This window comes from Hyaena hyaena, unplaced genomic scaffold, assembly GCF_003009895.1.
Source record: "Hyaena hyaena isolate Hyena2069 unplaced genomic scaffold, ASM300989v1 scaffold_1041, whole genome shotgun sequence".
Lineage (NCBI taxonomy): Eukaryota > Metazoa > Chordata > Mammalia > Carnivora > Hyaenidae > Hyaena > Hyaena hyaena.
In genome coordinates, this window is record NW_024081677.1 from 381289 (window position 1) to 409092 (window position 27804).

The following is a 27804-nucleotide window of genomic DNA, read 5'->3' on the forward strand; positions in this document are numbered from 1 at the left end:
AATATCATAACAGTAGAATGTTATGTCAGGAGCAGGCATTTGTTCCATTGTTTTTCACTGCTTGTACCCTCAGTTCCTAGAATAGTGCCTGGCATATTATAAGCACCCAGTGAATATTTGTGGAATAAATGAGTACAAGTATGATTTTACATTTTTCTCAATAAATGAAAGTCATAAAAATGTAAACTCAGAACACTGATTCAATCAAAACATGACAGAATTTTATTGGCAAATTGAAGGTGAGGAAGTGTGTACGTGTTGGAAGATGGAGGGAGTGAGAAAATGCAATTCTTTTCTTCCAGAGTCAGAAGATATTAGCTAATAGGTAAAACTGAAGAAGTCAAGAAATAGAAGCATATCATTAGACACATAGAGGGAAATGCCCGAAAAAGCATCCAAGAGACTTGCCAGTGTGGAGTAGGACTATGAGGCACAGGGAGATGTGGAAAGAGATGTCTGGGCTTCTGCTGTTGTTTGCTTGTTTGCTTTTAGGTTTCTAGATACTGTCCCCCCTCATTGAAGCATAGTCGACATACATTATTAGATTTGTTTCAGGTATACAACATAGTATTTCAACATTTATATAAATTACAAAGTGATCACCATTATAAATGGAGCTACCATCTGTCTAGATACTGTCTTAACTTGGGTTTCTCAGGGAACAGACTCTGAGAGCTAGTTCTGTGGGAGGGAACTTCTGAGAGGAATACTGTCCTAGTCTAGAGAGAGGGAGGAGGTGAACTTCAACGTGGTCACAGCAAAGACCTTAGCTGACCTCAACACTCACAATGGGCTCTAGCTGGGAGGACTTTCCCAATTGTGCAGACTTGAGCAAACAGCTGGATATTTATATAATCCCTCAGCCCCATCCACTACTCCCTGGATATGGGCACATCCACTGAAGGGGCTTGACTTGGGGCAAAGTGGCTTCTTTTGTCAAGGGCAGCACCAGTGAAGGAATCAGCTGATAGCCATTAGCTGGCACTCCTAGGGGTCAAAGTAATGATGCCCCTGCTTCAGAATAATGGTGTCTGCACTAAAGCAATGGAAATCCGGGTCCTGGGTAAGGTTTTGAGCTATGCTAATGTATTATTTAGGTAAAAGTTGAATTAAAACGTCAAATTCATGCATGCTTACTGTTTAAATTTAAAAAGGTGGGCATGCAATTTGCCCAGGGCATACAGTTTTTAATGATGAAATAAAAACTTAAAATCAGGTTGGCCTATCTCTAAATCTGAACTAGTTGTGTGGGACTGAATCACCAGACAATCTCTGAGATTCTTCCAATATAAACATTCCATGAAACTAAAATCCCAAGCCAATAAAGCAAAATATTTGCAATATTATAAACTTAGTCCTTGAGATGAAAATATGTTTCAGACGCAATCATTTTATTACTATGTGGTTTACCATTGCCATCTTTGGTAGCTAACAATGAGATACTGTCTACATCTGAAACTTGACTGTGTTGAGTAGACATCAAAGATCTTATTCTTAGAACTGACCTGGATATAGATAGGAGGCTGCTGTCTCCTGCGTCTATACCTCTAATAGCAGATCAGTGTGCTAAGGTTCTGTAGAAAACCTGAACAATGAGCTCATATTTAGAAAATATTTAAGAGCCTTACTGGACTGTGCGTTAAGGCAGAAATATATTCACTCTTTGTTTCTCCAAAGCCTGGACTCTTCAGGTGCCCAATGTTTGTGTAATAGAATGTTTGCCCCATGAGAAAAGAGGGGTTTTGTCTGTTTTGTAGTTCTGCAGCCCAAATGCCTAGAATAGTACCTAGCCCATACTAAGTACTTAATTTACTCAAACACTTGTTAATTGAATATAAAAGCCACCTAAAAATGAAGTTACATGTGGCACCACAGCTACAAATTCCATATTCTCCTAAAGTGAACTCTGGAAATACAGCATTTTCTAAATCAGATTATAGTGCTTTCTGTCTAGGTTAATGAATTTTCCACTTTATCAGTAGACACATGTGTGGTGATAATGCTTTTACTATGGTCCCACCTTTTCATCAAGAACCACTGCTCTGTAGTCCTCTCAAATAGCAGAGCCGGAAATTACTTAACAATCGCCTTTTCTTTGAATGAGAAACAGAACAGAATCAGAAAATCAGGAGAAAAAATTTCTTTGAATGAGAAACAGGAGAGAATCAGAAACACAATACCTACACAGAGAGAATTACTTTTTAAAAAAGTAATCCTTTCAAAAACTTGAAATCAACTAGGATATGGAGGCAATTATATTATGGGAGTTACAGAGCAATGAAATTATTCTGTCCGGTCTTTTGCATAAGTGGTCGGGAATAACATTTGCATATATTATGTTATGTTGACTCTTGTTGACAGAGACTCAATAAAGACAAAAGAATACAAGAAAAATAAATGTCTGGGGAGGGGGGGAAATACAGAAGACACAGATGTAGGCATCTATTATATTTGGCTTTAAAATAAAACAACAAAAATAATAAAACAAACAAAACCAAAAACAAACAGCAACAACAACAAAACCCCATTCAGGTCAGTTCTCTCTAGTGTTAAGTGTCTATTTCTACCTTGTCCTTGTTCATTTCTCCTACATGAAATCTGCTTTGAAATGTCATCCCTTCCCCCTTGCCAAGCAGAATAGATAGGGCAGTAAGGAACTAATAATGATAATAATAATAATGAGAAATGGCCTCAGAGATATATTTCATGTTTCTTACCTTCTCCTTGTCTTTCTACAGAGGAATAGCTTCCCAGCCAGTGGGGCATTAATCATCAGAACAGCAGCTCCGAGATAAAGTCTGGGTGGAATTTCATTGTGCATTATAGTGTGAGTTGTGGATGCATGAATATGTGTCTCTCTCAGTATCGGGAAGGAGAAAGTGGAGAGGCAAAGGAGAAAAATCTGTCATTTTATATATTTATACTGCTTAAGATGGTCAAGACTGGTTCCCCATTGTTACTGCGGATTAAAATCATTCACGTCCTTCTGCTTTCATCAGGGGTCACTTCTCAGAAAGGGGGATAAATATTATGACAAGTTAAATTCTACCTACTTTTTTTCCTCCCCTATCTGCCTTGGGGGCATGTAGCAGAGTAAGGGACAGGAGGAGGGGACTGTGAAATCGGGAGCAGGACTGTCTGATGGGATACGAGCTTCTTTGTTAATCCTCAATTGGGTATCCATTCTCTCACTTACATAATGCTTTGGGTTAGCGGTTCCTGTTTTGAAGATCCCTGAATGAACTGTGGGGAGACTCTCTGGGAGAGATAGTTAAACAGATGCTACAATGGCTCAGCAAGGAACTGTAAATATCTACTCGATCCCTGCTCCAGAAAGTGAGGTCCATATACTGCAACAGGACAGCAGCTGGGAGCTAGCGACAAATGCATCATCTCAGGCCCCACCCCAGAATGGAGTCACCATCTGTGCTTTAAGAAGGTCACCCAGCTGATTTGTGTACACAAAACAGTTTATGAAGTATTATTCTAGCCAATACATGCAAATACATGAGCATCCTCGCTCTCCCTTCCTTTCTTTAAAAAAAAAAAAAAAAGTACTTTGAGAGAGAGAATGCAGAGGAGGGGTAGAGAGAGAGGGAGAGAGAGAGAGACAATCCCAAGCAGGGGTTCTTCACTATCAGTGCAGAGCCCAATGCAGGGCTTGCACTCACAAAATGTGACATCATGACCTGAGCCAAAATCCAGATTCAGATGCTTAAACTGACTGAGCTATGCAGGTGCTATCCACTTTTTTTCTTACACAGATACCACACAGATACACACACACACACACACACACACACACACACACACACACACAGATGGGATGAGAGATTGAAGAGGCTGCATTATATACACAAGTCAATCAAATTTCCATCAAGTAATTCTCTCAGTGACTGCTAGCCACCACAGATCTGGTGTGCATGCCTTTCCCAGCTATCTCATCCCTGCATGATGAGAAAACCAAGGAGAACCTCGCATTCTCCATTTAGCTAACAGAACTAGCTCTCTAGACAACCCAAGGCATTAATTAGATGGTTTCAAAAGGCAGGGCTGTCATAACAGCTTCAGTGTGTTTCTAATTTTTACAATCATTCAAACATGCACCAGAAAGGTATGAAAGCACATCCCACCCCTCCTACTGCCTTGTCAAAGACAGAATGGAAATATCCATCTTGAAAGCTGGCTAGCAATGATTGCTATTTGAAGTCATTTCCTAGCCGTATATAAATAGAAATAAAGGGATGCATTTCAAGAAAAAAAAAAAAATAGAACAAATTCTTAGACCTCAGTTTAAACAAGAATCATTGACTCTTCCTGATGACCCAAGAGACATTAAGTAGTTTATCTTCTACATAGGGGTGGTCATTGTCAATTCCTTCTGAAAGCTTTCAGCAAAGAAGGGGGAACTGAAAAGCATCATTATTTGTGTTGTAATTTTAACTATATCAAAGATATTCTATTAATTTCTTTCAATCTTAGTCATCCAATCCATGAAATGGGCAGGCAGTTCTTACAGCAACATAATTACAGGGTATTTCTGCTTATTCTCTCCTCTCTTTTCTTCAACTTTCCTTCGACTTTCCTTGTCCTTCCTCCAGTTCATTTATTCAGCCATCAACTGTTACTGTATGTGCAAGGCACCATATAAGATACTGTTGAAGACACTGGAAAAAAATGTGAATCTACCTTAACACTTGTTAGATGAGGAGAGAGTGGAGACCTAAGTGTGCTAATTGCCATGTCATAGGCCAGATGTTTAGTTAGTAAAAGAAAATGAAATGTAGATGCCAAGGATACCTGGATTAGAGTCTCAAAACAACAACAGCCACTTTTTATTGTGACACCAAGTTAAGCCCTTGACTTATATTATCTTAACCTATCCATGAAGCTGGTGTTACACACTTCATATTTCAAATGATGCAACTAAGCTCCATAAAGCAACACAATCAAAACCCCACAGCTGGTAAATGAAGGTTTGCCTAGAGTCATGGTTTTAACCACCTTCTTTGTCCACAAATGAAGTCTCCTAAGACTTGCTTCAATGCACTCTTCCCTTCCTTCCAGTTGGTTCCTCACAGCTGTCTTTGTCTACCTTGAACATGAATCACATTGGCCATCTTTTCTGCCTCTTCCCTCTACAGGTAAGCTCTCATTACTGTAACACATTTTTCTTTCCTTCAATAAACATTACTGAGCCGCTCTCGGTGGCAGGAGCCATGCTAGGCCCTCAGTGTTGAGTGATAAGCTGCATAACGTTCTTGTTCTCAGTGTAGTGGTTTCTTATAGTATCTTTTATCAATGTTTTGTCAAAGGACTACGAAGACAGGTAACTATGGAGCTATGTGTATCACAGGGTCATGACCAGGGATAAGTGGGTTCATATAACGTACTCGGCCATAAGACAAAACCAAAAGAGCTAACAAAAGCAGGTGGAAGATTCCTACCAATCTACTCACACACATACAACCAGGTAAATGAACCTCATGTAAATTTTCTCTCCATACCAATGAATAGAAGTAGTGGGTCACAAAATGTAACTATTATTTGCCTATATTTAAAGGTAGGTTTTCGGAGACTTAAGAATTAAGTAATTTGGAAAACTAATAAGGAGAAGAAATTGGAGAGGGAAAGCAGGTAATATTATATTTCCAAAAGTGTTCCAAAAATTCTAAGCCTTAGAAGCAGCCCTTGCTATTATGACATCAAATAAGTCTTAAGGAAAAAGACTTTAAGTCCAGAAGTGAATAATATGTGCACCAGAAACAAGGGGACCTCTCAGGGTCTCTTTATTATTAAGGCAAAAATTGAAGAGTGGCAAAACCACTGCTAAAGACCACTGCCACTGGTGGGCCTCATCAGGGAGGGGCCTGTAGGGGGCAAGGCCCTTGGGATTGAGATCCAGCCTTTAAGTATTAAGAGGTGTGTATGTTTCCTGAGAAGGTGCTGGTAGATTTGTATGTTTTGACCAATACTGACTGAAGGTTTACTCTATGCTGCAGAGCTGTAATAGTGTCTGAGACAAAGATCCTGCCATCCAGGAACTCACATACCATGAAGTATAGACAATAAATAAATATGTGACATAATGTCAGGTGGAAATAACTGCTATGGCAGACAACAAAGTACAAGGTGGTAGAGAGTGCTATTTTATAGAGGATGGTCAAGGAGGTCCTCTCTGTTAAGGTACCATCTGGGTAGAAACATGGATGCAGTAAGGCAGTGAGTAATGCAAATATCTGGGAAGAGCTGCTTCAGGCAGAGAAAATGGGCAGTGAAAAGACACAGATGTGCTTGATATGTTCGAGCTGGGCTGGCACTAATGAGGTACATCTGAGGTATAACACTAAAGGGGGTGCCATCCCAAATCACTTATTTAAGACACATAGTATTTTATTCCAATATTTTAGAGTCAATATCAATGCAAAAAAAATTCCATAAGCAAAACATAAATATTTTAAATACCGACAAGATCCACTCTGCAATTGTAGAACCTTTCATGCCTCTCCTCTATCTGGGCCCTATGTGCAAGAAAGATCAAGAAGACCTATGTGTCTGAAGCAGTGTGGCAGAAAAGAAGGCTAGAGAGAAAGGAGGAAATCCATGCATCACACAGTAAGGATTTTGGCTTTAGACTTGGCCACGTAATATGTCAGATTATTGGTAAAACCACCTGAAACTTTAAAAACATTGGGGAACCTCCACAGTGAGTAGTCAAGAGCTGACCCCACTTCTCTCCCAGCTGTTAAAAATAAGATCCAGCACTTTATCAGTATGTCTGGTCAATGTTCTATCCTATAAATATTACATCCTAATTAAAAGGGCATCTCTAGACTTCTCACAATTTGCAGGTTCCCTACCTGTCTGTGATGAGGACCTTCTCAGGGGACCCTCTAAGGGACTAACCTCAGCTTTGGCAAGTGCTGATCCCAGACATTAAAATTAAAGTATTAAAGAGGAGACCAAAAGAAATGATACTGTATTCTCTTCCCTGGCCTAGTTGTACTATCAACATAGAGGTCTTTAACAGGTAGGTGAACCCATCAAGCTCTTTCTCTCTCTCTCTCTCTCTCTCTCTCTCTTCCATGAGAATGATGTAATTCCTGAGAAAAATTATCACTGTAGTCTTAGCAGCTAATGAGAAAATTGAGTCCAATTTCCTCCCCTCCCCCCCCCAAATTATTCTTTGAGAGGGGAAAAGAAAGTACCTGCATGAGGGTTAAGGAGGAGACAGAAGATATTTCTTGGCTGGCAGCTTAAGTCTAATTAGACTGACAAATCTTCAGTGTCTTCCCCAGTTATGAAGCTTGGCAGGAAAGGAACGAGCCCTGGAGCCACACATTATATAAGGCTGTTAATCAATATTAGTTGAGCCCTGATCCTAAAAATAAACTTCCCCTGGAGGCTCTGTTGTCTAGTGGTAAAAGTGAGGGCTTGGAAACTGTGTGGACTTTTGTCTCACTTCTGTCAAGCTGGTGGCAGCAAGAAAAAGGTGGAGGGGCCCAGAAGGGATAGTTCCTTAGGGTAAGTACAACCAATCTTGACACCACATGGTCTACCTCCTGTTAAAGCATGGTTGTTAGGATGAGGTAAGCAGATTTATCTTGTATCCCAATCTAAGACAGTTTAGTTACTTAAAGAACAATGAGAAAATTTGGTGTTCTAGCCAGAGTCTCAAAATGCCACTGATAACAATATTCTGTAAATGTGTGGGTCATGTGTTTTGTTGAATCATATCAAATTCCTGATATTTGACCATTTCAATCTATAAAAATGGCAATTTCATACACTTAACCCTAATAGAATGCTTTGTATGTAATAACCATTCAGCAAAGCCAATTCCTACATCAGAAAATGAAAGACTTTCCCACAGAAATCTCTTCTCATTGAGGAGTTCAGGGCTCTGGTTCAATCCGGGACACTCAGTTGAAATCCTGGATGATTATGGGGTTGTATGGGTCTAGACAAAATTTTTCTTCCTGTGTTTGAGAAAATTAAAAAGGGAAACTTTGTTTAAAATGGAACCAGGAGGCCAAGCCCTACCATTCTTGGTCAACTTCAGACCAAACAGGAAGAGAGGGACCTTGTAAGTTGATACTATATTAGCTACTACTTTGTTCTAGCAGGAGTTGAGCCTTTCTCCTCTCCTGGCAACAGCCTAGCCAAGGAGACACTCCACAATTCAGCTAATGAAAAGCCACTAAACTTTGAACTCCCAGTTTACTCCAACATATTTACTGTTTATAACACCCTTCCCAGTTCCCTTCTTTTCTCTGTAAGAGAGCTGTCTTCTTCTGTGTTCTCCAGACTTGCCTATGGTTTTCCTATAGCTTACCTGTCCCAAATTGTAATTCTCTGCTATTCCCAAATGAACCCGTTTTTGTTGGCAAAATAACTGAGTTTTATTTTTTAATTTTTAATTAATTTCTAAAAAATTTTTAATGTTTATTTATTTTTGAGAGAGAGAGAGAGAGAGAGAGAGCGCATGAGCATGCGCACACGAGTGGGGGAGGGGCAGAGAGAGAGGGAGACACAGAATCAGAGGCAGGCTCCTGGCTCCAAGCTGTCAGCACAGAGCCTGATGTGGGGCTCGAACCCACTAGCCAGGAGATCATGAACTAAGCCAAAGTCATATGCCCGACTGACTGCCACCCAGGCACCCTTACTGAGTTTTATACAGGAAGTCTAAGCCTTATGATGATCTGTGAGTTCTGAGAAATCCACTTGGTTTGACGTGGTTTCCTTAAGTCTAAAGAGTTAGTGAAAACTTACAGGTAGGTCATGGCCTAAGTTCTTTTCATTCATAGTTGTATTTATTACTCACAACAATGGGAAAAGTACTGTCATTGTTACGCTCATTTTACAGATAATGAAACCAAGGCTTAAGGAGGCCAATCAACCTGCCCAGAGATATACAGCTAAGTAACTAGAAGAATTTGGAATCCAGCTCAGAAATTCTGACTGTAGAGTATACCCACTTCTCTCCAACATATTGGAACTCTACCTAGAATATGCAGTGTGAAGGATCAAGTTTTTTGTTCTTGTTTTTGTTTTTTACATTTATTTATTTGTGAGAGACAAAGAAAGACAAAGCACAAGGAGGGGAGCGTCAGAAAGAGGGAGACACAGAATCTGAAGTAGGCTCCAGGCTTCGAGCTGTCAGCACAGAGTCCCATGCAGGTTCAAATCTACAAACCATGAGATCATGACCTGAGCTGAAGTCTTACGCTTAACCAACTGAGCCACCCAGGTGCCCCTGCAGGATCAAATTTTTAATCCAACTTTTTTCTCTGTTTTGTTTTGTAATAGTCAATATCAAAGCTGAAGTGTGTTTTTTACTAGCCCCAGTCTAAAACTGAAAGCAGACCACAGGGAAGAATTTCCATATAGGTGCTATTACAAAACCTAAGAAAACTGTCTTCCTTCTGGAATTTTTGAAAGTGGTTCATATTCAATTGACAAATTTATGAGTATGAGGTAAGAATGAAATCTCACAAAACTCTCAAGTCTTTCATTTATACTATTTATCAGGATAGCTCCAATCTGGCTGAACATTGTGATTTTCTGGTAATTTTCTGGTGCCAGGCAGCACTGGCCAATGTCAAGGTGACTTTACCAATGCCCAGCACAGAAAAAGTGGGTCATGATCAGTATCCTGGTAATAGCATATAAAGGATTCCAAATGGTAATTTGCACAGAACACACTGAGTTCTTTCTTTACTGATAACAATTCGATCTGTAGGCTTAACGTAAGAGAGTACATATTATTTTTGCAACATTTTCCTCTTTGCCCTTTCCTGCCTCATAGGAACATTTTGGTCCTGGTGAACACAAGTTATCAAAGACTTTTATTTCACTTTTGCCTTCTCTCCTGGATGGGTATCAAGGAATTTGAACACAGACTGAGTTGAACTCTTCCATTTATTTTTTCATTTTTTAATTAAAAATAACTTTTTTAATGTTTATTCAGTTTTGAGAGAGAGAGAGACAGAGAGAGAGAGAGACAGAGCATGAGCAGGGGAGGAGCAGAGAGAGAGACACACATGGAATCCAAAGCAGGCTCCAGGCTCTGAGCTGTCAGCACAGAGCCCAACGTGGGGCTCAAACCCACAAACCGTGAGATCATGACCTGAGCCAAAGTCGGACATTCAACCGACTGAGCCACCCAGGTGCCCCTGAATTCTTCCATTTTAGAGGCTGACCTGTCAGTGTTATGACAGTAACCCCGACCCAGAGGTCAGTTGTAACAGAAATGCCTGCATAACTGCCGGGGCGCCCCTGGTAGTAAGACCAACAGGGAACCCAGTACAGTTCTCTCCTCTTAGTCCTCCTTCATTTGGGGGAGTTTGGGGCCATGACCCTCAGAATCTGGATCTCTCGCCTCTCACAAATCTCCCCTATCCACTCTTTGTTCCAGTCGGACTTGGCTCTCACTCTCAGGAATTATCATCCCTGATTTTGACAACTTAGCTTCTGATATTTCGCCAGCCTGAGATTTGTTTCTTACCACTATGTATTCAATTATACTCATCCTACAAGGTCCAGCTCCATTCCTACTTCATTTGTGACATCCAGCCACGCCGTCCCATACATTCCCTTCCCTCCCCCCACACCACTACCATTTGTAGGTCACTACCTCATATTGACTGCTAATGTCAAACTCCATGATGGCAATGTTTCTGGTTCTTCTGTGTAACCTGAACAATATGTGTGGATATATTTCATAACAGAACATATTCTTTGAGGCCCAGAGAACCCCATGTTGGTTTAAAATGGAAGAAAAAATTAAAGCTGGGGAGTGAGCTACCAGAGAAGTCCATTCCTGAGATCTTAAAAACTTTTCATTTGCCAGGATTCATTCCAGCCTCCAAATTCTACCCTGACCCTCCTTCAAATCTCTATCCCTGCAAAGCCTCCTAGCCCCCACTGTGAACTACAGATGCTTCTGTCAGTGGAAGCAGCTCCGTTTTCTGAGGTAGATCCTTGCCTGAGAAGGTACTGACTTACATACCAAGTGTTGGGGACAGAGTATAATAATAGGTTAAAACATAGTTAATCTTACTTTTCTAGATGTACCTGTTTTAAGAATTTTACTTATATTAACTCAGTTAACCCTCACAACAATCCCATGGTGTAAGCAATATCCTGGAATATACTTCCATCCCTCTAATTTTACACCTTGGTAGACTTATATTAGTTACAAATTCTTGCTGTCCTCCCATCAAAAAGTGAGGTTAATTTTCTTGGAAAAACTGCCTGTAGGATCCCTGAACCTCCGTGAAAGAAGGCCTAGAAACTACATAGAGAGGGACATGGATCCAGCTGAGTCCAGTGTTTCCAGTTAACCCACCAAGGCACAAGGTGTGTGAGTGGAGCCAGACTCCCCAGACCAGAGCAGCCACTGGGTGAACTAAGTCAGTTCCACATAGATCTGAAGAATTGTCTTGTTGAGCCCTGCCCAAATTTCTGAGGAAATTGTAAAATTCAATGACACAGTTGTTATTTTAAGCCTAAGTTATAGGAAAATTTATTTCATGACAATTGTTAACTAGAACATATTTATTGATCACCTACCTCTACTTAAGTCCTATCACCCACCTATTCACTTTCTCAATGTGCTCACACGTTGAGCCTTCTGAATCCACCCACTTGCTTTCTCAATCTTAACTTCTTTTCGTTTCTAGGGGAGGACCTAGAGATACTCTCCTTAATAAAGGGTGAAGACCTGATACTTGAGCACCAGTCCATATGATCATAAACAGTCCATATGATCCATAAGCAGTACTGTAACAAAGGAGAGTATAAGAAATATCTAAGTAGTGATTACTTCCAGGAGGCTGGGTCATTAGAGTGCCATGTCAACTCTAAAGATATTTGTTTGTGTTCACACACAGGTAAATGCAGCCCTGAAAGCACTGTAGTTTTCCTTTGATCTGAAATCAACACAAATCAAAGTTGATCAGAAACAAATGGCTCAAATGATATTTTCTTAGCTTATGTTTAAAGAAGGAACCAGTAGAGGGGCACCTCGGTGGCTCCATTGCTTAAGGGTCTGACTCTTGATTTTAGCTCAAGTCATGATCTTATGGCTCATGGGATGAAGCCCCATGTCCAACATTGATAACATGAAGCCTCCTTGGGAGTCTCTCTCCCTCTCTGTCCGGCCCTCTCCCACTCATGCACACATATGTATCTGCTCTCTTTCTCTCTCACAATAAACTTAAAAAAAGGAAGGAACCAATAGATTTTTGTATAACCAGATGGTTTTACACCAGGTTTTGATGCTTATTTTGTTTTTCCTGGAGTCTAATTTTAGGACAACCCTGATCCAGCAAGGCTATCAAAGCAAAGGAAGACAGAATAGAGTATCATCTGGAAAAGGCTGTAAGATTTCACACATGATCGGCCTGGTAAACATGAAATCCAGTCTTTCCCACTTCTTTTTTCTCCCAGAGATCAAAATTTTATGTCTATTTCACCCAAGAAAATTATCTGGATCACATAGGGCATATTAGAACTTCTGAGACTGACCTTCCTCACCCAAAATCTTCAGAGTCTGGGAATTGTCCTAAATCTTGGGTCCCCAGTCCAAACATAGGCCTGATGTAATCTGTACTTGAGATCAGAAAAGGGTTGGAGATAAGGCAGGCTGTTGCATTTTTATGTAACCCAGAGCAAAGTCCTTACTTGTTTTAATTTTTTTTGTAGTTTCCAGTTTTCATTTAAATTGCAGTTACCTAACACACAGTACAATGATAATAATACAGTGTAATTTAGTGATTCATCACCTACGTGTAACACCCAGTGCTCATTACAACAAGTGTCAGGGCAAAGTTCTTATGGCTAGTTGGCAAGAACCAAAAAGTCTGAAATCCTTGGCATAACATTATTTCCCCTAGCTAATCTTTACAAAGAATATGGAGCTTTTTGATCCCTCATTCCAGTTTAATCCAATTCTTCTAGCCCATTGTCTTTCCTCTAAGTGTTTGTATTTATACACCCTTCAAAACAAATAATGTCAATAGATTTAGAAGTCATTTTTACAGCCATTGTAGAAGCAAAAGGAAAGTCATGTAGATGAAATCCAATTATCACCGGACTCAAAGGAAAAGAAACACACCAGACATGAAGCTATTAGAGACAGCATCCTCTGGCTGTGCACATCCTCCACAATGACAACAGGTTCTTGTACCCTACTCTTCTCTGGAAGCTCTGGCTTCCTTAGTTTTTGAAAGACTCACTCAATCTTCTTCTATTTGTATATTTGCTACCGAGAGAGAAAGCCAAAACCCGATAATTACATGGAATAGTCCCTATATCCCTATGTATCTTAAATCCTCCTGAGGTCAGTAAAAATTTGGTCTTGAAAAAGACTGTAGGGCCAGCCATTCCTATGAAGAAAAAGCCATTTGTTCCTCTGCTTCCCACAGAGTTACCGGAATGTATTACGACAGAAACAGAACAAGTCTGCCAGGGCCTGTGCAGACAGAACTATCTTTTCACCAACCATAAACAGGTCTGCTCCTGAGCTACAGAGAGTCATAATGGAAATATATATTGCCTTGTATCTTCTTTTCAGTGAGTAGAGTGAAGTGTCAGGAGTTATTGCTTTAATATCAGTAGAGAAAAAGCTATTTCTTTTTTGAGCATGTACGTAGGTATACATGCAATAGCACACACCACTATATGACCGCTATGTTAACCAGCTTCTTAGTTAGCCTTTCTAAAACACATAAAATTCGCCTGATAACATCATCAGTGCATATAGCTTCAAATTGTTCCTGTGGAATCCTGTAAGGAACTGTCTGGATATTTCTGCTTAAAGAAAAAGGAAAAGGAAGACAACACTTTTACCTCTACTTAACTCACATAAACTTAATTCAGAAGAATGAGAACACATAGGGGGCTTAATTGATTATTGACTTTGTGTTTACAATGCCCACTGAAGTCAATGGAAGGGTGATGTCAAAAACTCAATTGAGCCCCTGGATAATGTCTTAAAACTAAGAAACAGAAAGGACAAGTACTGATCTACTGAATCGTCTATAAACACTAACTAGGCTAGGGGTAATTTCCCCACAAGCAATTGGAATGTCTTATTTTATGCCACAGCATTTAAGGCTAATAACTCGATTAACCTCCTATCCCCTACTAACTAGATTTATGAAATGCCAAGGGAGTCAGCAAAGCATTAAGCTTTAGCTTGGATATAATTACTTCTAAGTGAAAAAACAAAAGTGTTTCCACAAAACTGAGGACTTACTCTATAGTTAAACTCCAACCGTCACAATTTCTAATGTAATTAGGATCTTGGTCAAATATAAAGGAAACAAAATGGATAAAAAATAAGTGATTGATCAACACTTAATAATGAAAACAAAGACTGCAATAAGGATTAGTTGAACCTCTAGCTTCAATTGTCCTTGATTTAATGCAACCCATTGGCCTCAAATGAATGGTTCAAGTTGCAGCAAAACTATCAAGAAGATGTGAATGAAACTGAAGTAGGATATAGTCTTTCCTAGGATAACAAATTTTCCTTTCCCTCTTATTCCTTTTTGCTATTGAAAAGAAAAGAAGTGAAATGAAAGGAGGAAGTATTTCATACTGAAAGCGTTAGCCATTGCTCATTTTGAGTAACAGCTTTACCATTTCAGCAATAAATATGATAGGGATAATAACCCATGAGTGCACGTAAAACTTTTATAACTTCTTTAGCAATGACTTTGTCTTTCTCTACTCCTAGGTCTTATAACTATAAGCATCTATAGGCATCCTTCCTACAAACATGGCAATTCAGATAGATGCTTTAGCAATATAGCAACACTGACATTATAGTAATATCTCAAAGATAAACAGGCAGAATCAATTAATAGTTGGAGAAAGGCTTACCTGTATGCTTGCTGTAGAGCGATTTTTGCGGGTTGTAGTAGTAGCCATTGTAGTGGTGGTTTCCATGACAGTGGTAGACATTTCTGGTGGCATGGAGGTCGTCTGTGTTGTTCCTAAGATTGACGGGACTTCTCCCACCAGCCGGACACTTCCATTGATTTTAATATTGGGGTTGTTCTCAGCTGCCATGTTCAGTACTTTCAAACCATCATAATAGAGCCCAGAGAGCTGGCCTTGGAAGAGACGTCCTTTGTCTTTTCCACCGATGGCTATTTGCGCCTGGGTGTTGAAGATGGTTAACTGCCGTCCTAGTGGGTTGGGTGAAGGAAACATTATTATTCCCATATGTTATCTTCTTTGCCTTACCTGGTCTGAATGGACCAGATATCAAAACAGCCTTCCTTGAGCAATTGAAGGGAAGAAAACTGAATAACAAAAACTTAATAGATATTAGCAAGTAACAATTCATTATGTTTATCTCTTCCACTGTCTAGCTGAATTTCCTAGATAAACTGAATAACTGAGTCTCTATTTCATTATCGTGAGGAAAGGGAAATCTCGGTTCAATGGTACAAAGCACTGCAGTCTTCCTGGTGGATATGTAGTTGTATTTGACAGAAAATAACCCCCAAATTAGGTGAAGATAGTCACCTAATGTCACAGAATGACAACCAAAAAGAATTATATATGGCAAAGAAAAACTCAGTGAGGTAACTTAGAACACTGAATTTAAAAAAATCGGGCCTGATAATTAAATTAACTGAAATTAAATTTCAATTAAAAGACTTGGATTCATTGCATACTTATATATATGAACAGTTTACTCACCAAACACCTCACTTCCTAGAATTCTTCATAATACATAATATTCTATCTATACTTGATGTTTAATAAACATCATGACAGATAACTTCCTACCTCTTTTAACTTCGGGGAGGGTGGATTATGGTCACACAACTATATCTCTCCCTAAAATATGGGAAATAAGTAGGCATTGTTTCTGGGGTAAGGGAAAAATGTCATTCCAAATCAATGAGTTATAAAAGAAGGGATGGGTATTAATGAAAAACAGAGACACATAAAACTCCTTAAATTGATATCAAGGTATGTTAATGTGTTGAAGACTATCAGCAGCTCAACTTACTTGGAATTCCCACTTGAAGAACCATTTGTGCTTCTCTGAATAGAAAATTATCAGAATGAAATCATGACAGAACATAGTCTAGAATAGTGCAACTAATTTATCTTCCTCCCAACTACCTCTACTTAAAAAAAAAAAAAAAAAAAAACCTCTCTAGTGCTAGATCTTTCCCAGAAAAACCCAAACAGCTTTTTAAGGCTAAGGCACTCTATGCTATTATTTCTCCAGATAATTTCCTTCTGCTTTTCCATATGGAAAGGTTGGGGGAACTTATTAATGGAATTAAATATGTCCTTTTTGAATATTTCTCCACTTAAGTCAGTAATAAAACAATGCTCCACTCATTCTTAACCTAATCACTTGGATTGTGTTTATTTACAAATGGCTGGAATGTTCTGTTATTTTTGCCCGTTTATTAAATAGGAGTTTATTCTTAAATGACTAAAGTTTCTATTCTATTATATTTAATATGAATAGAGGCATACTGTGATGTTTGGGCTCTTATCTCTACCGCTATTTCATGTTTTTTTTTTTTTTTAATCTATGCAATACTTAGCTATCCTTGAATTCCTGATATATAATGTGGAATGCCTTCTGAATGTATAATAATGGATGAAATGAAAGAGGCAAATAAAATGCATCTGCTCAGAGGGAACTAAAGAGTGAATACAAGAGTGAATTCTGCTCATGGGGCAACTCTTAAGGGCATATTAGTCAAGAATAATTTATAAATAACACCTTTTTGGAAGCTTCAAACACTGCAGTATGGAGAACTGACCAAAGAATTTTGCTATAGTGAAAATGATCTACACTGTATAAACATATTTGGAGCATGGAAACAGAATCTGTTGGACTTGATAACAGAATTGTCCAGATCCTAAAGGAGCAATCAAAATAGATCTAATAGATTTCCATTATTTTCCCACCAATTTCTTCAGTGCCCTGTGCACATGCATCATCACCTGTCTCTCATTTGGTCTCTCATTTCTCACACAGGATACAGCAAAATGTTCAATGCACAAAACACTGGATAATGGCCTGAAGCTCAAATCTCTTTACTGTTATTTTTTTGACAACAGCTTTATCTAGGAGTCCTAAGCTTACTGCAAAAGAAATATGATGGGAGGGGAAAATAAATACATCCTCATAGGCATAGGGATAGACATTGGGGGCAGCTTACCATAATAAAGAAGAAGCTGCCTCAAGGAGATTTCTAGGACTCAATTCAGTAGCTTACACCAGATACCCCAATGTCAAGCTATCTCTTCCATTCACACAACTGTTGGCCAACCATATTTGTTCATCTCCATTTTGGTATATGCTCTAGCGTTGATGATCAATTACTAGACATAGCTAGTGATAGGTAAGAGATTTTTTATTACTAGTATTTCTGAAAGTACCTCACATCTATAATAGTCCTCACCTTATTTTCCTGGTGATATTATTCTGACAATTATTACAAATAAAAAGAGAGAGAAAATTGAAATGAAAAGTTGAATTACGCTAGCTAGAAATGATGGATCTCTTTCATTCCAGTTGCCACAGTACACTCCATAAAGTGGTCTTTGGTTGTTTAAGACTAACCCAAGCATGGAGAAGGGCAAGAAATGTTTTCTGGGCTATAGGATTAAGCCACTGCTCTACTTCTGGCTATTGCTGTTTTCTCAGAATGATCTAATTATTTCTTGAGAACATGACATTGGTGCGGTGAAACAGGGAAGGAGGAAGTCTGTGCTTCAATTTTCCATCATGTTATAGGAAATGTATAGATTTCTGTTTGCTTGTCTGTTTCATGGTCTATTTCTGGCCATCTCTGTTTTCCTTTTGGTGAAAGACCCTTTGCTAGCCCTCTGTACCTTGGATTAGGAAGGTAAGAGTAAAGCTGACAATCACTAAAGTAATAGTAGGAAACTCTCAGTTTCCTGCCATCTCTTCCTCTGATCATTTTACCTCTCAACCTAAGCAGGAGTAAGTGAATACCTGAGAATCAGTCATCACTACCCTCTCCCTACAAAGGGGTCTTATAAGGGACTGACTGGAGAAAGTTTTATCATTTGCCTAAGATTTCTCAAAATCAATGCCCGATTTCATTAGTGTCATTCATTACAATCAATTGTGTTGGGTTTTTTTTTTATAATAAGCAGGCATGGTATCTATATCCATAACCGAATCTAATAATTAGTCTATTATCCATAACAATAAATTTGGTTATACTAGTACAGGGTTTGTAGTGGTTACTTTCTGTTTTGTTTTGGGTGCCCATCTTCTTGGAAGTCATTATTGCTACCTCATTTGCATATCAGGTTCATATACTGCTTAAATCAAATCTTCGCACGTCTCCAGTCAGTATCGCACAAAGACTAATTAATTAAACCTCAGAACACCCTTGGGGAATAGGCAGTATTATTTCTCCTCTCCTCAGATGGGAAATATGAGATATAAAGAGGTTAAGTGGATTGTCTAAGGTCAGAAAGTATCAGTCGATAGTAGACAAGAGTCAGAAAACAGACTCGGGGATGCTGTGACCCACATCTCTTCTCCAATGACAGAAATAACTTCAAAGGGGCATTCCAAGTACTTCCTGATACGTCTGCCTATTCATCCTTCCCTTTACCCTTTTTCACTCATTGTCTTTACAATGTCTTTTGGTATATATTTTCTACTCCTTTTGAAGGGAAGGTTAGCTAGACAGAGGAAGCGGTAAAGCAACAGAATGAATACATGTTACTCACCCAAAGTATAAAAAAAGTAATTTCCATTAAAATAATGCAGAAGAGAGGACCTCCAAGTTTGCAAATAACCATTTTCAATATTATATGCATATGTAAACATATACATATTTGGTTAAGAAACTAGAAAGCCGCCCTCCATCCCACCTGAATCCCCTTCCCCCTAGATTTGCTGTATATTTCAAAACGTCTTTCTATATGAAAGCCAACTGATAACAATACTATCAGCAGGAAAACTAAAAGCCTACTCATAACTTCATAATGGTTTATACAAATGAAAACGCCTGGCATGCTCTTCAACTTAGACTTCAAAAGGCAATGGAGTAAAAGAAAATATTATTAACATAAAATTGAAAGAAAAAAAAGTTCTCTCAGGCACATGAGACTCAGACATGCATCTAGTTTTCTTCTCCTTTTTTAAAAAGTGAGGCAATCATAGTCTTTAATGTTAAAGGGACTTTATGAGCTGGTGATTACTAAACAAATTATTTGCTTTTTAGAGTTATTCTTAATTTATTTTTAATTAGACCACATACGTTAAAAACAGGGCAAACAGTTAAGTCTCAGTGAGGATTTTCCGTGTTTAAGGGTCTGAATGTTGTCACCCAACTTAAAACTGTAATTAAGCTTGCTTAGGTTGCATATTAATATACTCAATTACTTTTTATGTGTAACTCCATCAAATCTTTATGAATTTTAAGAACTCACTGAAGGCCTTGAAACAAGACTAGCTTGTACTGGCTTAGGAAATAAGGGAATAAATAGTTTCTGAAAATGGAGCATTTTCTTCACTGGAAGGTAATAGTTTAAGTCATAACAAGTAGAAGCCACACAGAAAATTCTAACATCAGGTATAACCGCTGCCCTCTTTTATTAACAAAGTGGTTGTTTTCTTCAGCAAATCAGAACTGCTGTTTTGCCTTTCATGAGCCTTTCTTTTCCAACGCATTGTCTTAACCACTTCCACTTTTGTTGCATAAATATCAAACACATAAGGGTATTATACAACCAAAGTGTATAATAAGCTTTTTTTTTTTTTTTTAGTTTCAGCCAGCAAGTAGGACACAATTAACCTCTTATGAAACACTTTTGCCTCTGTAAGTTTGAATCTAAAGGCAAAATTCATCTTTCTCATTCTTTCTTTGTTTAAAAAACAAATGCTAAATAAAACACTGCTCCCCTTAATAACATTTGTCTTAAGCAGTTTATGTTACAAGAGTCGATCTGATGATTGTTTTGTTATCCATGCTAGAGAGTAAAGCCAAAACAGCCTCAAGATGTGAGTTTAAAGAGTACTTTTGCAATTTCTTTAGAAAGCTTTGGTATAAGAGGTAATTTAAAACAAATTAACAAATAATGTCATGCAGTGGTTAGATTGCCATAATACATTTCTTTTTTAGAGGATCCGGGAATTTCTTGTTTGTGGTTATCACGCTGATAGCAAGCTAGATGTTAGTCCCTTTAACTGTATTTTAATGGCAATGTATTATAGCATGATTTATCAACATATGGCAGGTGGAGGCCAACACAAATTATAATGAAAATTAAAACAGTCATTTATGCAGCAGGCGATTATCATTTAAGGAACATTTATTTGCAGGCTTTAAAAATGAGGGTTTAGAATCAAATGATTTTAAAATGAAAGTTTTAACGACGGTTACCTTTTTCCTGCAGCCACTCCTCTACGGGCCGGTTATATTTGAAGGGGATTTTCTGTTTTACCATTTGGAAGCGTTCATTATCAGTGTTGCCTTTAAAGTTTAAAAAACAGCTTAAAAAACAATCTGAAAAGTCAATACGTCATTAAAAACATCCTAGGTTTTTGGTTTGTTTATGAAGTTTTTAGAGATAGATATCAATTTATCTTTAGTAGAGGTGGAGTCGAAGTCACTCTGCCCTTGGTCGACAGGTTTGAGGTCAGGCTACTCATAGCTATGCAGTGCTCCATCATATTTTGGAAATGGAGCATGAGATGGGAGTCAGTAAGAGGTTTGGCCATTTATAGAAATGGGTTTACCTTCACTTCTCTCCGTCTCACCCCACCACACCCTAATTGGGCCAACAAAGACACAGGGTTTTCTTGGTTTGTGAGTAATTCACCTATTAGATCAGCTTTATCTACAGTAGGGGACCTTCAGTGTCTCAGTAGTGCACGATCTACTCTCATAGTACTGAACCATATCAGAAGCATGGGGTCACGGCACTTCCTTATTCTCAGGTGTTTGTAACTGCTCTACCTTCTGGTGGAGGGAAGAAGAAAATTTAAGTCTTGATGGCCAAAGGTGACTTCTTATTCAATAAAGGAGGCCTTGGTATCTCATCAATTATGTTAAATAGAGTATTACAGATGATTCTTTACATCTCTATTCCTCTGTCCAGACTTGTTCTACATTTTTAAAAAAGAAGAAAACCCAAAGTAAGTATTTGTAAATCAAAGTAGCTATAAATATAGTGATAGAATATTAGCAGAGTTTTAGTACCTACATTTTATTACTACTAATAGATGCAAGCTTTATATGTTTATCTAGTCTCTCTCTCTCTTACCTTTCTATGAGAGGTCCTTTCTCAACAAGTTTATTCATAAAGCCTGTTCAGGATACCTCCTCCAAGCATGAAATATGTAATTATTTTCAAGCCTCAAACATAATGCTTTTAACTGCTACTATGCTCCCTTATTCCTTTTGTAACTGTTGTTACCACCCATGGATGGTTTGTCTAATTAGGGCAGACTTGGAGAGTAGTATTTTAGAGATATACCCCTAACGAATACACTTCAAATCACAAAATAATGAAACCATGTTTTGGGAGCTGTTCTATCTCATCGACCAACCTCACAGTGATCAAGCAGAAACTAGTGAATTTTAATTCATGAATTTTCACTGATAGTCCTATATTGGAACTTAGGGGATTCTATTCCAAATTACCAACATTAAAAATGAAATAAAAGTCTCAAAACAGGTGCTCTTAGACACCATTTACATAGAAGTCTAAAAGCCAGAAAGAATGTTAGGATTAAGTATAGCATCAGGCCAAGTGAATAGGAGGTTACCATGGCATTTCAATCTCAGGGCCACCTTCCTATAGGAGTTATTGACAGGGAAGATTCCACATGTGGCTCAACTGGTATCTGCCTTCCATGAGGTATAAGATGGGAAAGAAGTGGCCATGTTAGGATATGTTTCTAAGATTTCTCATTCATTTCTGCTATGAACAAATGATTTAAGAAGCTGACTCATTCTCATTCCCAAGGAATAAAAACTAACAACAACAACAACAACAACAACAAAAACAAAGCTCATGAAAGAGGCAACTATGGATCTGTTTCCTGCCTACATCTCAGGGTCTTCTCTGGTTGGGATAAAACATAATATATTAACATATCAAAGGATAAATTACAATGAATGGAGGATTATTTCTTATGGAAAGAAAAAGGAAGGGGAGAGGGTACAGTCAAGGAGGAAAAACAGAAAGGCAACTTCTTGGTATTTCAATAAGCCCGTGGCAAAAGAAGTTAGTTTTATCTGCTAATACAGTTACCAAGTGGAGATTAACATAACGATCCTCCTTGGTAGATTTGGGTATTCAGCATTCTATTAATCCAAAATAAGGTTGGGTAAATTCTTACATGTCTTCATAGAAAAGGAGCATGCACTTTTCTGAAAAGAACCTGTATCTCTAACTCTTAATCTTACCCTCAAGAAGACAGATAACACGAGGAATGCCATCCATCTTCATAGGCTTTGACCCCTCTCAAGTTTTAGTTACAACAGAGTATTATACTGAAAAATGGCAAATAGGTTGTGCCAGATTCACCTTAAATATATTCTATTACTTTGGGTTTTCTGTAACTTGTTGTTGGCTGCAGCATTAAATATAGTGATAACCTTCCCTCCACTCACTGTGGAATGGATTATGAAGTCAATAACAAATGTAAAGCTAAATAATCTTCAAAACATTCAGGGCAAAATCAGTAGTGTCCCAAATTCCAAACTGCCAGAGTGCTATAGGCACTAAATTCAGTAAATTAGAAGGTGCAACGACTTACTTTCTCTAAATACATGGGGGCTCTAGGTCCTCCTAAGCATCCCCTCCACATACACTCTCTTTCAAACCTAAAGTTCCACTGAAAATCATTTTGAGGCATGGTACACACTAGAAAAAGAGAAAACTATGTTGGATAATCAATAAGTGATATGTTGGGAGGACAGCATAGCCATGATTCAACCTTAGACCCATCGGAAAGTGAACGAGAGAGAGTCATTCTTCTCCATCTCAGCTTTAAAGACATTTAGAAAAAAGTTTTAAGTTTTCCACACCAGACTGATAGTGTCTGGCAATGATGATAGTGATCTTGCATACTGTTAAAAGTTGTGAAAGATGGAAGGTCATTTGGAAACCCAAATCAGTTTAAATTGCCACATTAACATTGTTCTTAGTCTCTTTTCATGTTCTTGTTGGTTTTTATTTTAATTTATCTCAAACATTAGTAAAAACTGTTTTAGAAACATGTGCATGAGAATGAGTTCATTTGCCCCAAGTCCCACTTTCTCTACAGACTAAAGAGTAAACAACCTTCTAAACATAAGAATTCATATAGAGGGACTACCCTGAAAGCTGAGCAAACCTTGTAAAATTCATATACATTCATATTAAATCCTTAATGACATTCAGTTGTACATTTCATATAGCAACCAGTGTGAAAGTTTAAACAAAGAGTGAAATCAATTCTTCAACAGAAAGTGATGATATCCTCAAGAAAGAATGGGCTTATGAATAGTAATGTCATAATGTCACTAAAAAGAGGCATATGTGCATTACTATTTAGACCAACAAAATGTAATGACCACACTTCTCAAACACACTGAGAAATCTACAAATTGTATCATGAGATCTTCAAATAGACAGCTCTTAAATTACTATATGGATCTGACACTCACCTACATAGAACTGAGTTTTAGAAAAAAAGTTAGTCACATTTTATTCTATTTAAAATAAAGGTGTGTAGGTGAGTGTGTTTGTGTGTGTGTGTGTCCATGAATTTTTTTAAAATCAGAAACTGAGATTTTTATGCCACTGGCCTCCTACATTCATTTGTATTTGTATCACTGCTTCTCTCTTCAAGTATTTCAACTTCTGGAGACACATACAACATGCACTGTTGAATTAAAATATAATGAAGAGCAGAATACTCTGAGGTGAGATTATTAAGTCCCAACTGGTTCATACATAGCTCCAACCTTTATTCAGAAATACCTCATGTTTCCTCCATTTGAGTGAATCCATTTAGGGTAAGAAAAAGATCACAGAGTAAGACAAAGAAAGTAAGTGACCCTTCAACAGTTCCCCAACAAATCAGACCCTCTTTGTGGTCCCAAAGGAGTAAATCTGGAATTTGCTGTCAGTCCCAAAGGAATAAATATTCTTTAAGTAGAAGAATGAAATGATACAGAGAACTTTGGTATAGCATGGGAAATAAATTTTACAACACCTTTATTATACTCTATTGGTCCAAACACAGATCCTATTCATTAGCTACTGTACTTAGTTTGTTTAAGCCATAATTAATACAGCACAGGAGTTAAGACCATGGGCGTTGGAGATCAATTTGGCTTTGAGTTCTAACTTTAGCATTTAATAGCAATGTGGCCTCATGTAAGTGACTTGGCCTCAGTTTCCCCATTTCCCCATTGGACCCAGTATAGGATAGATAATAAGAGGTATAGCATATTCAGAGCTTGGGATATGAAAAACATTCACGTTTTAAAAACTATTATCAATACAATTCCATTGTTCCCTAATGATCTAAAGGGTGTACTTCCATGGCCTCAGGACTTCACCGGGCCTCCATTCAAAACATGGCCATATTCCATTTGGTCCAACAAAAGGTATCTTCCAAAGATCAATGAAACACAGAGAAATAAAACATCCTAAATACCCCCTATATCCCCTAGCTGTTGCTCTTTTTAGATTTCTGAGTCTTCTAAAATATACTCAGCTAACCCCATTTCCAAAACAAAGTGGGTTTCTAAAATCACTGAAAGTAAAGGAGCAATTCAGGCATTGAGAAATGTGATTTCTTTGTCCAGCCACAGGTAATGATGATATACTGCTGCTATGTTGAGGAATAGTGTCTTAAAGGTTCTGGCAATTTGCACCAGACTGGCAGAAAATGCTTTCTTGCAGGTAGCCTATAAATACCATCTGAAATGTTGTCAAGCACATGGACATGCTAATAGGAATATTGTAACAGCATTCATGTGTGCAAAATTAATGCCAGAGGTATTTTTTGCATTTTGTTTTGAGTCCCAGAATAAAAGAAAAAAAAATTCTCTTTATTGTTTTGTTGACACTAAAAAATGAGACCATGGGTCTAATGAACAGTCAAAGAATGAATACTATGTATTAGAGCCAGAGGCAAAAGAAAATCGATGTGAGTAGGCTCAAGTAGTAAGGCTTTCAGAGGTTCTTACAATGTCTCTCTCCCTAAAGAACACTTTGTGAGTTTCAAAGCAAATATAAGACACTAAAGAAAAGGAACTGGGGAAATTCTCTAAGTTTGGCTCTGGTCTCCTTCCTGATGTTGACTCAGATGAACTCTCTCAGAGTCAAAAAGCAGGCTGTTGTGCTACCCAGAGGGCATCTAGAATGTTTGGCCACTTGTAAGTGATGGATTGGAACTCAACAAAAATCAAATATCTAGTATTTATAAAGTGCCTTTCAACCAGAGAGCTCAAAATGCAGTTATAAGCATCATCTCATTAATCCTCAAAGCACACCTTTGGTGCTAAAGGAGAAAGAACTATTTATGTACTATGAGCCTTGATCCTACCCCATGTGCCAAGGAAAGAAATTAATCTCTTGGAGGAGAAAAGGGATTGACTGGGGAAAGTGAATTAACAGACTAAGGGCACAAGGACATTATTAAGTAAGCAAGCTTCTCCAGACTCACTTAGGTGGTTCTGTAAGCGAAGGGATCCACCTTTCCCAAGTGATGAGATGTTTGCTCCTGGAAAGCAGTATGGGTCACCCAGGGATATCCTAACTTGGCTAAGGAGTCTCACTGTCTCATGTGTTTTGGGTATGTTCAGAAATGGAAGACATGTGGACAACCACATCATCTCCTTCCTCTATCAAAGTAGTTGTATTAATTCACCATATCTAGGCTACTAGAGTTAGGCTGATGAAGCAAAGATGGCTCAAACATGAGTGAAAAGAGCATTGGCTGTGGAGTCAGAGAGACTCTGGGTGAAATCCCATCTCAGACATTTACCATTTCTGTGAACTTGAAGAATTTACTTACTCTAGATGATTAGAGTTTCTTCACTTAAAAAAAAAAGAAGATAATAATAACCTTTATTGCAATGTTTTATACAAATTAAATGCAATAATCCAGGCAAGAGCTTAGTTTATGAGGTCTTCAAATAGGTTGAGAATGGGTAGAGTTTATGATTTATCTTAATTCTCAGGATCTTTCCCTAACACATGTTAGGAGATGAGGACCATGTTAGAGATATAACCCTGGTGCTCTATGTCCAAGAGACTGTGTCTCAATTCCTAGACCTTTGTTCCTGGCTGAGGTGAGTTTTTATGAAAATATGTTAACACTGAACTTCTCTTTCATATCCCAAATCTAAATGGAAGTGCTATTTCTGTTGAAATGTAATTATATTAAAGACCATTTACCATGATGCAACAATGAGAATATATATTACCAGTCTCTACCCTTTCCCTGCATGTTGAGGCCATTCTCAACTCCCATCTTGAAGTTCATTTCCCTTGGACCTTCTCATTTCTTCTCACCCATTAAGGATACTTTCAGTTTCATAAACATTACTAAAACAGGGCCTAGGTGACTGCAATATCTATTTGTTTACATAATTTAAGGGAATATTTTCAGGCAATTTCTAATGGAATCTGCTTCAGTACAATAGGTCTATGTAGCATCTATTCTTTATTTAAGAGCCACTTTCAAAAATGGCATGCTAGGGCACCTGGCTGGCTCAGTCTGTTAAGCATCTGACTCCTAGTTTCGGCTCAGGTCATGATCTCAGAGTTTGTGAGATCAAGCCCTGCATCGGGCTCTGTGCTGACAGTGTGGAGCCTGCTTGAGATTCTCTGTCTCCTTCTCTCTCTGCCCCTCCCTTACTTGCTCTACCTCTCTCTCTCAAGAATAAATACATAAAACATTTTTTAAAAAATGAAATGCTACAAATTAAAATATAAATTGGCTACAAAATTTGATTTCCTTCCATAATTATTCCAAAATATGAACTAAAGCTAGACTAGTCAATTGCAGTGTCTGAATTTTGTCTAGTTCCTTTCTGATAAACATGTTTAAAATATCTATGTCTTGTTGTGTCTTTAAGCTATAATTTTTTCAGATATAAAATGAAGATTATAATAATAACTGCAACTTGGGGTTGCAGTGAGAGCTAAAAGTAAATCTTTAGTACAATGTGTGCCACAACATAAGTGCTCAAATATAGGGCTTGCCACTATTGTTCCTATTGTTAAAATAGTACTTGATTCAAAAGGGTAAACTCAAATGAAGGTAAACTCACAAGAATTACTTCACTACACAATTTTTGGCGTCAAGTCTTTTCAAATTTCATTTGGCATGAAGCGCTGATGTCCAGTCTTCAGCCATTTGACACATGACCCCTTCCAGATCCCCCCAGGTGCCTTTCTTCTTATCATTTATTTCCTCCTTGTTGCAAAAGCCACAGTGATACTTTGGGGTCACTCTTCCCTGTGATTCATGCATTCCTGCATGTCCACCCTCTGTGTCTCCTTGTGTCTCTTTAATCTTGTTTCTTTCATTTCTTTCTAGCAACTTCCTTCTCTCCACTCCCTATCCCCTTTCATTCCTGTCATGCACAAGAAATCAAACTCAATGTTGTTAAAGGCAGAATGCTAGAATATCCGGTAAAAAGAAAATAAATATCATGCGTGTGTGGTGTTCCTATATAGCCCAGAGGATAGGTAGGTAGTTAGGAAGGGCAGCTTCAATGGGCAGCAAATAAAAACATTTTAATCCTCATC

At 38.1% G+C, this 27804-nt stretch overlaps 1 protein-coding gene across 1 annotated transcript in view; it reads right to left on the reverse strand.

Moving 5' to 3' along the window:
• The window catches only part of LOC120223810 (neurexin-3-beta), a 361175-nt gene that overhangs the window by 135035 nt on the left and 198336 nt on the right, over positions 1-27804 (reverse strand). Inside the window, exon 4 of the mRNA XM_039222035.1 lies at positions 14893-15200. Within this exon, the coding sequence (XP_039077966.1) occupies positions 14893-15200 (308 nt within the window). The remainder of the gene's footprint in view (positions 1-14892; positions 15201-27804) is intronic.